At 47.4% G+C, this 11,675-nt stretch overlaps 1 protein-coding gene across 1 annotated transcript in view; it reads left to right on the top strand.

Moving 5' to 3' along the window:
- The first annotated feature begins 4,261 nt into the window (after positions 1-4,261).
- Positions 4,262-11,675, top strand: part of C2CD2 (C2 calcium dependent domain containing 2) — a 67,050-nt gene continuing 59,636 nt past the window's right edge. The window contains exons 1-2 of the mRNA XM_019528982.1: positions 4,262-4,634; positions 8,235-8,333. Coding sequence (XP_019384527.1) covers positions 4,362-4,634; positions 8,235-8,333 — 372 coding nt within the window. The 5' untranslated portion in view covers positions 4,262-4,361. The remainder of the gene's footprint in view (positions 4,635-8,234; positions 8,334-11,675) is intronic.

Below are 11,675 nucleotides of genomic sequence, written 5' to 3'. Positions count from 1 at the left end.
GAGTCAGTTGACTTTGTGGTTCATTATCGTATCTCTGATTTTTTCTATACTCTTCATGCCACAAGCGTTAATGACTCTCTCCCCTTTTCAGTGCTTCCACTAATCAAGTTATCTTTTCTTCCTCAGTTCTGCTGTCTGCTGCTGCTTTTGGTAATGTAGCTCCTATCCCACAGCCCAGCAGGCTGTTTTTAACTCTAGCTAAAAAAATTAACTCAGTGTGGAAAAAACTTTCAGTGAAGCTTTGGAGGCACTGTCAAGATGCTCAGGAAGGCTTAGTTTTTGTTTTATGGAGAAAGAGATGTACGTTTAATTCTAGTGACTTCAGGACTAATGAAACCACATCTTTGATTATTTTTGTCTACTTTTGTTATACGTAATATATGACGTAGCAAATTAATGCACGTTCCAATAAAGTTTTTCTTTTGCTTCTTTCTTGAATGGAATAACATAGCCCTAGGCCCCCTAACATAATAGTAATTCATCTAATTCCATTTTACCTGGAGAAAAATGTGCAGTATGTTCTATGTGGTGATGCACCACACCATCTGCACCCCCCTTTTCAAAATGCTAGATCCACTCATATCTACTTTGATTAGTCTCTAGGGTGCAAATTTACTCTGCCTTCTGGTTGTGTTACTACCTGGGAGAGGCTCTGCAGGACTGAGGCTGCCACAGGATCACAGTCTCTTCCCAGGGTGGATCTGGGGAAGGATGCACTGGTGCACTTGCACCCTGCTTTGATTCTTGCTCCACCCAAAGTTTAAAACCAATTGCCTGGCAGTGGCAGCAACTTTTCTAGTCAGGCTATTCTGAGGGAGTCACTTGGGTGTGTCCCAATGAGTGCACATGTGCAGAGACACGTGTTTCCCACAGGACAAATAGCAGTGGCACATACAGCAGCAGCAGCTATTTGTGCCAGTGCTATTTGTCCCCAGGCATGCCCCTGGATGTGTGTTCTGGCACGTGGCAAATTGACTCAGGCAAGTTAGTGAAGGCTGGGGCTAGCACCTGTGCTGGCCTCAACAACCTTATCTGGGGTTCTGGGAGCCTCCCAGGGTAGTAGTAGCACTGAGCCGACCTCTCAGAGTCTGGCTGGCATCCAGAGTATGGCTCTAGCCAGCCAGGATCTGTTTCTGGCAGCGTATGCTGCTGCTGCATGCATCATACTGCTTTTTTTTTAAATCAGCTTTTTTCTTTTTTTTTAATTGGGATCTCCCCGTGTCAAAAAAACCTGTTGTGCTACAAATTAGTGTGGCAAATGGGTGCACATGTGGTTTGCAGCACCTCATTTAGGTTTGAGGCACCGCAAACTACATGTGTGCACTTGTCAGAATGCACCCACTTGAATTCATTAGTTGATAAAGACTTTTTAGACCAATACCAATGGCCGATTATTAACCAGCCATATCAGCCGATACTGATTTGATTGCCGATATGCAGCTTGGTAGCTTGGAGAGCAGTGTCCAGTTGGTAAGTCACTTGGGAAGAAGAGGTATGGAAGGAAGGCACCATCGAGGCCCCTGTGGTAAGGGAGAGAGTGGGGCTTGGGCAGGGACAGGGCAGGCGCTGCCTAGCTGGGGCAGGGCAGGAAGTGGGACAGAGCCTGGTTGGTTCATGCGGGGGGCAGCTTCCACTGCTGCGTGCAGCTCCAAGACAGGCACAGGGCACATGTGCCCCCCTGGATCTGTGCATAGGGCAAGGGCAGGCTGCCTGCTGCACACTTGTGGCCAGGACTGCTCCAGCCTTTCCCTGGCAGCTGTGCTTGGGTCAGGTGGGGTGGGGCAGGGTGGGCAGTGGTGGCGCTGGGGACAAGGAGCTACGGCAAATTTGGGAGTGGCTCTAGCCCCCCCACAGTTCCCCTGCCAGTGCCACTGCCTGCCCCACCCCACCTGGCCCAAATGCAGGCTCCAGGAAGAGGCTGGAACAGCCCCGGCCCTGAGCACACAGCAGACAGCTTACTTTCACCATGTGCACAGATCCAGGGGGCATATGCCCTGCTCCATGCCTCCCCCGGGGCGGGGTGCGGAGGCAGGAGCCGCCCCTCCCCACCCCCCTGCAGCCTCTGGACAAGCTACCAGCTCCACCCTGTACCCTGCCCTGCCCCAACTGGGTAGTGCCTGCCCCAGCTCCACTCCCTCCCTTACTATGGGGGCCTTGATCTGCTCCCCCCACACGCCCCATACCCCCACAGACTTACCAGCCAGACACTGCTCTCCAAGGGCTGCACTCCTGGCCCCATGCATGCTGCAGCTGTGCACATGTGTGTGGCAGTTATCAGTGACATTACCAGCCACATCAGCCCAAAAAACCTGATAATGTCAATTTTCCTTTTATCGGTGCTGATACAATGTGGACCAATGTATTGATGCACCTCTAGAATGCATGGCTCATTATAATCTACCTGGCACTTCTAAACTCTTCATTCCACAGGGATGATTAACCATCCTCTCTTCTTTTTAATGAGCCTGATGTTTCACCCATCAGGCTAGCCTTTATTCTGAAGTCTATTAGCTGCTCCTTGTCGTGAACCTCCTATTTCACAACCCTGCAGGCTGTTTTTAACTCATTCCAATGAAGTGATATTTGTTTTGGCTTTAATCTTAAACTGAGTAATACATCCCTAGGCCCCAGTCATCCTAGTAAAGCTTCTGTTTCTTATGAACTGGCAAAAACTAGGTGTTGTTTTTACATGAGCTGATGCACCTCACCCTATGCACCCTCCTTTTCAGGATCCTAAATCTACTGCCCAGCACTACAGATTCCTATTTGAAATTTCTAGGTTGAATCTTATGAAACATTTTTACAGGGCTAATGTTGTGCGGCAGCCTTGACAGAATCACAAAGGCACCCCAGGGTTTTATAGGGAATGAGAGAGATGAGAAATGAGCTATGAAGTGAAGTGACTCTATCAGCACTGCCTGACTAGAAAGAAAGGCTCTGTGGGTTTAAGCCCCATGTCATAGAGAAGCAGAGCTGGAAGGGAACTCCAGGAGGTCATCTAGTCTAGTGTTTCTCAACTCATTGGTTGTGACCCAAAAGTGGGTTGCAAGAATATATGAAAGGGTCACAAGCAAACTTGAAAAATGGATTCTCCTTTAAAGGAGAAAAATGTGCGAAGCCATGGGTTTTTCCTTACAGGCTGGCAAAGCTCTGCCTATAAGGGGCTGCTTGAGGCCCCCTGCCCTACACAACAACCCCCTGCCCCACACACTGGGGGGGCTGGGAGTGGGGGACAGCAGGTCAGGAGTGATGGGGCACTGGGCTGGGACTGGCCATCAACGTTTACAAATCATCAAGGACAGTTTGGTTTTCTGCTACTCTGTCATCTATTGATACAAACCCAGATGCCTTTATGTCCTCTAATTTTCTCTTCAAGTGAAAAATAGAGGACAAAGACGTCTGGTTTCATATTAATAGAGGACAAAGAACAACCGGCCTGTCCTCAATGATGGCCACCCTAGTCTGGTACAAAAAAGGTTGAGAACCACTGATCTAGTGCAACCCGGTGCTCAAAGCAGGACCATCCCCAACTAGATCCATCTAGCCAAGGCTTAGTCTACCAGAGCCTTAAAAACCTCCAAGGATGGAGAGTCCCCACCTTTCTGGGTAACCTGCTCCAGTGCTTCACCACCCTCCCAGTGAAAGAGTTTTTCCTAATATCTATCCCAAACTCTGACAGATGGTGCACCACCAATTTGAAACCATACAACCTGAAATACCAGCATTTTTTTCAGTTCAGCGTTAAGTACCACCAGCCCATTTTTGCCGGATGAAGTCATTATAATAAATCTGGTAGCATGCACCACTGACAGGTTGCCTGCGGTGGGAGTAGGCATACCACAGATCGGGAACCGCTGCTCTGACCAAAAACCTCCCTTTGCTGCAAGTGGCGCCCGTTGCTCTGGCATCTGCCCGCTCTGAGACCTGTCCAGCTCCGTCCTTTTCGGGGCCCTCCTTCAGGTGCCCGAAGGCTGCTAGGAAATCCCCCCTCCGCCTCTTCTTCTCCAGGCGACATACGGCCGATTCCCCCAGCCTTCCCGGTAGGGGTCCGTCAGGCCTGACTGGGCAGGCGGCGGCAAGCGGAGCTCCACAGGCGACGTGGGCGGGCTACTCCGCAGGGAGGGGGGCGGGCTGTGGTGCGGGAGGAGAGTGCCTTACCCCTCCTCTCCCCGGCGGGCGGAGGCTGTGCGAGCCGGCGGGGAAGCAGGGGGCGGCTCCAGGCTGTGGCCGGGCGGGCACGGGGAGGAGCCGGCGGCTGAGGCTGCAGCAGCAGCGGGCGGCGGCTGTGCGCCATGAGGGAGCGGCGCGGGCCGTAGCCGGGCAGAGCCGGGTGCCCCGCGCCGCCGCCTCCTCCCTGCGGCATGTGCAGCCATGTCCCGGGCGGCCGCGGGCAGGGGGGGAGGCTGCAGTGGTTCGCCCTGGTCGCGCTCTTCGCGGCCGCCCTGGCCACGCTGGCCGTCTACCTGGTGCAGTACGTGCGCATTGCTTGGCGGCGCCGACTCGGCCAGTCGCGGCCCCCGCCGCCCACGGACAGCGACCCGCTCCTGGCCTGGGTGCTGGCGCGGAGCAGCTGGAGGAGCCAGTGGCGGGGAGCCTGGACCAGCGCGCTCAACGCGGCCGCCAGAGCCCGAGCGGTGAGGGGGCAGCCCGGGGGCGGGGCGGGGCGGGCTCCTGCCCCCCGGGGGCCTCGGCAGCACCACCGGGGTGCGCAGTGTCATCGTGAGGGATAAGGCTCTACGCCTCTAGCTTAGGTGAGAGCCTCAAAGACTCCCTGGATGCAGCCTCTTCTACACAGGGCTCTTCACAGATGTTGCTATGTATCTGTATGTGTGGAAGGGACGGGGTCATAGTGTACAGTGTAGTCCTCTGCATAGGTTAGGGCCCTGAGGACTCCCTGGGAATCCAGCCGCTTAGAGACAGCTGCTGATGTGGATTTTCTTTATCTTTTTGTATACCTAATTGATAGATAAATATATTGACAGGTAGATACAGAAGAGGCTGGGTTTCCAGGGAGCCCTCAGGGCTCTAACCTATGCAGAGGCATGCTATATATGCATTACTATGTATGCTAGTATAATTCATAGTGAGAGAGAGACTGGATAATGTAAGAGTATTAGATAATAGTTTAATTAGCAATTATGTGTGTGTATTACTATACTGTACTATACTAGTATCCAGTCTCTTCCATGTAGAGAGATATACAAGTACATCTATACAGATACATACCTATCTAGAAGAGGCTAGACTTCCAGAGAGTCCTTTGCTTATATATGGGCCATAGACTCTCTATATAACCTCTCTTTATATATAAAACATGCCTATATTTGTGTGTGTGTGTGTGTGTGTGTACTCTAACCTATATACCTGTGTGTATATAGGGGCACACTGTATATATAGATAGATGAACAGATGGATCTATATCTATATAGTGGCACATCTAGAGGCACACTTAATATATATGGAGGAGGAGGGGGAGAAAGAGAGAGTCATATTATACACACACGCACCATATAATTTTAAGGCTGTATCATAAAGTAAACTGGCATTTTTCTTTTCCTTCAGGTGTTTTCCAGTTCCCTTGTGTTTCATACCATTATCTTTTGGAAGGTTTAAACTAAAATCTGTCTCCTGCCAAATAAATAGGATTTTTTTCTTTTTGGGCCATTTTGTCAAACTGTCATCCATTTGAAATAAAAAGGGAACATTTCTGCTCTCAGTTGCTCCTGTTGTGTGTAGCTGTCTTTCTGTAAGATTAGGTGAATGGGTTGTGTGCTAGGGTGGTTGGGTGGACTTTAACCCAAAGACCCACAACCTCTTTTTGGAGCACTTTTTTTTTGTGGTGGTGGTGGAATCTGTCATAAGTTCAAACTAAAAGTGTTTTCTCACAGTCATTTTCTAAAGTCATGCTTTATGAGACACACATCTAGTTTTTCAAACTTCAGAAAAAAATTATCAATATATTGTTGTTAATAAAATAGATTAGGTAAACATATTTATGTGCGCTTAAATCAAATCTTGGCATTTACTTTTCCTGTTTTTTGATCATTGTTTAGCTTAAGGGGCAAGAAGATTGCAGTTCAAAACATATGACTTCAGAATATCTTTAACCAACAAAATTTACAAATCTCCCTCTCTAGCTGCTATCTTTTTTTTCTTTTTGTCTTTTTTTTCTTGTTTTTAAATTTTATTTTACAGGAGGTGGCTGGGAGTGTGTGGGTAGCTGCAAGGGTCAGTAGCATTCCTTCTACAATCAAGGTGGTCTGTTTGCTTATGTCACTGATAACATTGTTTAGGGCCTCAGAGGAGATAAACAATAGAAACTTCCTGACTTGTCACATGACTCCTAGTTTACTAGAGAGCCAGAATTTTCTTCTAATAAAAAAACTCTGAAAATTAGTCAGTTCTAAGTTGCCTTGTTCCTCTGCGCAAATCCAAGGGCTCTTTTTCTTTCCAAGACTTTTGATGCCTTGTGCTGTTTTAACTTCATTATACATGCCTGTATTTTGGGAAGCACCAAATGTGACTGAGCTGCCTTTCCCTTCCCCTTCCTTCCCTCCTGTTTGGAAAGGCCTTGCAGTTAGGTACAATTTTGAAAACACAAAATACAGCTCTGACTGGAGGAGGAGGATGCAAGGCCAGGTCAGGTCATGTCAGTCTAATTTCCTGGATGTGAATTGAATCCTTGCTGTGTCAGTGGAAAAAGCCTAGTTCTGAACCATCTGGGAAAAGTTTAACCTTTTGAATTTGAAAACTACTGTGGATTCTTCCATTCCTTCAAGACTGTACTGGCTTGTTGGCTTTCCCAAGCAATCCTTTAGTGCCTGTTGATGTGTGCATTAGAGAAGAGGGCAGGGAGCAAGGTGAGGGAATAGAGGGGAGAATAGAGGGAGAAAAGTGGGGAGAGGGAACACTTCCCAAGCCTTACAATAAACTGGGAAGGTGAACAAAGAATGTCCTGTGTCTTAAAATATTTACTGCAGTGTCAATAAAAACTATGGGTTTCTTGTGAGAGAAGATTTGAATGATGCCCCCCCTCCCCCCCCAAGTCCAGTTGTTTAAGGTGGATTGGGAAACAAAGATTTAAAATCTAGGAAAGACAAATAAATACAGGAAGTAACATTGTTTCTGATGTGCTGGCTCTCCCCAAGAAAACAGCTGTAGCTTTTTCTTCTGAGTTCACTGCCTGGCACTGCAATATGGTGTTACTCCCTCCAGCCAGGCTCCCCAAACTCCCAAAACAATATCACCATCACAAAGCTAATGAAATTCTTCTGTGCATGTGCTGTTGGACCAAAGCAGAACTCAACCTAGAGAGACTGCTAATGCAGCAGCACTCGCTTGCTGGAAATGCACAGCCTGTGTGAAATTCAATTATTTGTTGTTTGTGAAAACATGACTTCATCACCAAAACAGGTTCCCTACTCTGTTTCTCTTCCCCTCCTCCTTCTCCTCCCTCAATCCGTATTATGTTTCCATCAGACTTTTTGGTTAGTTGAGTTGTGAGTGACTTGTGTGTTCAAAGATAAGCAATTCTTAGTATTTAAAGGGGCTATTCATTTGCAGTAGATTATGCTGTCGTATAACTGTCCATAAAGTAGTATTTCAGTTATCAGACTAAATGCAGAAAACACCTGTTTATACTATAATAATTCTGAATAATCCTTGCTCACAATAATACCTTCAGCTGGACTACGTATGGGCTTTATTCTGCAGTGTTGAGTACCCTGACAGGATGAGTCATGATCAGGCCTTGTGAGACTGAAATTAAGTATAGGTTTTCTAGGTAGTGTCTTGCATTATGAAGTAGAATGCAGCAGAGGAGATAAAGAATTACAGTTTCGTATATTGGATCTTGCATTTCTGTTTTCTCTGGTTTTAAGAACTCAAGGACAAGGTATATCATCCTCCTTTTTTTAACAGAATTAAGAGCAGCGGTCTCAAGTTGCAGGAAGGGAAGTTTAAGTTAAATATTAGGAAAACATTTTCTCACTGGAAGGGTGGTAAAGCACTGGAACAGGTTACCCAGAGAGGTTGTAGACTCTCCACCCGTGGCAGTTTTTAAGACGTGAGTAGACAAAGCCTTGGCTGGGATGATCTAGTTGGGGGCAGTCCAGCCTTGAGCAGGGGGCTGGACTAGATGACCTCCTGACGTCCCTTCCAACCCTCATTTTCTATGGTTCTGTGAAAGTGAAAATGATAAAATTGTGTTCAAATGTTCTTTTTTTGCTTTTCAGGATTCATTGCTGCTTACATTTGAAGAGGAGACAACTCCTGAACCGCTGGAGCTAGCAGTTAGAAGAGTTGTAAGCATTGTAAAGTCAGCCCATGAAAAGGTAAACTTCAGACCTTCAGTCTATTGAAACAGTCTCTATTACCACTGACTTCAGTAAGTGAGGTGCCTAAATACCTTTGAGCATATGGGCTTAAGCTCTTGTCGAGGCTGGTGAAAGACTGCATCATGGAATGTGTTAAGCTCTATGCATGCTTATCTAAGCCATTTGCAAGTTTGAGGAAAGTGTGCTTCAGTGCTGCTAAATGCTTATCACCAAAACACATTTATTCCTAGGTTATATGTGCATTTATAAAGATCACATGGTAAATATTATTTTTTAGACTCTCTTTCCTGCTCACATTACTGTTTTTAAAGCATGTGTAGAATGGAGAAAGGAGAGAAAGAAGGGTATGTTTCTGGCGAGCAAAAATATTTCTCATTGCCTTTTTCTTGTTCTCTTTCTGCAGATCAAAAGGTGTACTTTGTACATCATAAAGGCTATGCTAAATAGGTACAAAGTCTAAGGAGGGAATTCTGGAAATGTTAAATTCTACTGTTGGCTTCAGTAAGGCCAGAATCTTCTCTTAAGTATGTGTTAAGTGAGGACTGGCATAAAAATACTTTAAAATATGGTAGAATGTATACTCTTTCTTTAAGGTATATATGACCAAATCTACTGCCTTCAAATGATGATTGAATTTAGAGTTATAATATGGACAAAACTGTAGACATAAGTGACTAAGTTTAGAATTTGAGTGGTTAATTTTAGGCATATGAAGCAGAGTGAATTGACTTCATTTTTTTCTGCAGGGAGTGGGGCTAAGTATCCACAGTGCTCAGATGTCTTTGACAGGTCATCTGCCCTTAACTGACACCACCACCCTCCTCCCCCAGTTGGTTGTCAGGCAACTGAGATTAACAAGGATTTAGCAATACCACATCATATTGCTCTTCTCCAACTCTATCTTATGTCCTAGCAGTTGTTGTTTTGGTGGCTTAATACCACTAAAGGGATTTTCTTGGCATTGTAGAATCCAAAGAATCTGGATTGGGCAAGATTATTAGGGCTGCTTTCTGTTGCAAGTAGGAATTAGAACTTGGCCTAAGGTCTCCTGCTACCATAAAGTTATGGTTACCGTATCACCTGTAACATGGATCTCTTGCAAAAATATAGTATAGTACAAAAGTCAGCAGCATTTTTGGGCAGAGTGCCAAAAACACCCACAACCTCAACTTGTAAGATGTTGGTATGCCAGGAGCAGATGGCTGGGGAAACATGAGGGGCCTGATCCTTGTTTTTGCAGCACAGCCCTGGCCCCTTCTCCACCATCTGCCCTGAGGCATGCGTGCACCAACAGCCAGCAACTAGCCAGGTGGTGCTCCCTGGACCCCAGCACAGCCACTTGCAGCCTTGTGGCAGTCTGCCACAGCCGACCCAGGCTCTGAGAAGGCCCTTGCTGCTTGTTGTAGAGTCTGTGCTGCTTACAGCAGGTGGCAGGGAAGCTGCAAGCAGCTGCACCCTGGTCCACAGAACCTCAGCCGGGCTCATAATTGGTGGCAGGGAAGGGGCTGGAGCTGCACTGCCACAAGGATCGGGCCCCTCGCAGCTCTCCTGCCATCCACCCTCATGCCAGCCAAAATGCTTTCATGTGCCACACTCTAGCATGCATGCTGGGGGTTGCCTACCCCTGGTGTAGTAGTATGTGTATTTTAGCACAACTCTTTAAACTACATGTATGGGTGTATTTGTAATTATTTGAAACTAGCTATGGAATTTTTAAATTTAAAAAACTAACAAGTGAATAAACAATTGAAAATGCATATAAATCTTGCAACATCTAGTTTTTTTTTGTTTGGTTTGACAACTGTAGTCTAATTTTAATTGCTTATGTTGCATCACTAGTATAGTGCTATACCATTACAACTTGGCTAAGAATGGTAGAGACAGACAGTGATTAGCAAGGTTTTATTTTAATAGGGGGTCTTGCCTTTCAAGTGAGCTTCAGTACCTAAACACTGTAACTACACTACTGGGTGACATGCTTATCAAGTAGTAGTGTCTCTTTAGAGGTTAGAACCGGCTTGGGTGTTGCCTGTGTAATTAGCACTGAAGGCTAAGGGAACTGTGGGATGGTTTCAGAATTCAGCAGTGGTTCAACATATCTTAAAAATCAAAATGTTTTTGCCAGTATAAACAGGTTTTTGTTGACCTCTATAATTTTGTAGGCCATGAACTTATGGAAAATCAGACTCAGTCTGTGAATTTCCTTACTCTTAGTTTGGGGCAGTTCAACCTTCTGGTCCCAGAGGCAAAGTGCCGCAGGCAGGGTCAGTCTGCAGGCTGGATCCAGTGTGGGATCAGGCTGCAAGGTCTGTGATCCTGTGCACCAGCCCTGTCTCTTATGCTGGATCTGGCTACTGAATGACACCATGGAGTAGTGTGATCCAGCTTGCAGCACTCCTCACAAGTCTGAAAATTTAATGGCAGGAGATAATAACTACTATTGCCAACTACTATTTGCCCTGATGCCAAATTTCTGGACCTGTGAGAAGCCCCATATTTCAGATCAGGGCTTTAGGTTGAACACTAGTTTAGGGCAGACCCTGTAGAGGAAGAACAGTATTATTTGAATTTCAGTGTAATGTTTTAACACAGGGGAGTGATCCTCTGAGAAGAAGTACTTTAACTCTTTTCCTAAATCAGAGGTCGACAACCCTCAGCACATATGCCGACCATGACACATAAGGCCATTTTCCTCGGCATGTGTTGGGGCCGGGGGTGGGGAGGCAGCAGCTGTTTGCAGTCTTCCTGCTGCAGCCAGCCTCAGCTCTGGGTAGCTGCTGCCAGCCTGAAGCCCGGGCTGCTCCCAGGTGGGAGGCTGCAAGCCCTGCTGGGAGCAGCCCGAGCTCTGTGGCTATCAGCAGTTATGCAGAGCCTGGGCCAGCTGCAGCCAGGAGGCTACAAACAGCTGCTGCCGCCCTGGCCCTGGCCCTGGCCCAGCCCCAACGGGCACAGTACTGGTACCTGCTGCCTTCCCAGGACAGGGAAGCTACCTGCTCCTGCAAGCTCCACACTGCCTGAGTCACACTTCCCCTGTGTGCATGGGAGCAGCGTGGGCAGCACTCAGGGTTGTGCCCCTCACTGCTGCCCCTGCCTACAGGGGAAGCGTGGCCAGGGCAGCAGGAAACTCAGAGCTGGCAGCTTTGTGTGCACCCTGCTGTGCCCTGCCTCACCAGGTTCCAACACTGCTCTGCAGAAGCAGCGGTGAGGGCAGCACAGTGGGGAGCATTCCCGGTATCTGCTGCCTCCTTAGAGCTGGAAGGGGGCCGGGACCGAGAGACAGCAGATGTTTGCAGCTGGTTCAGGTTCTGGGTAGCTGTTAATAGCCATGGAGCTCAGGGT

The sequence above is a fragment of the Crocodylus porosus genome, unplaced genomic scaffold, assembly GCF_001723895.1.
Source record: "Crocodylus porosus isolate Cpor-Errol unplaced genomic scaffold, CroPor_comp1, whole genome shotgun sequence".
Taxonomy (NCBI): Eukaryota; Metazoa; Chordata; order Crocodylia; family Crocodylidae; genus Crocodylus; species Crocodylus porosus.
Note: the sequence above shows the minus strand (reverse complement) of the source record. Positions and strands in the feature narration are given on the sequence as shown.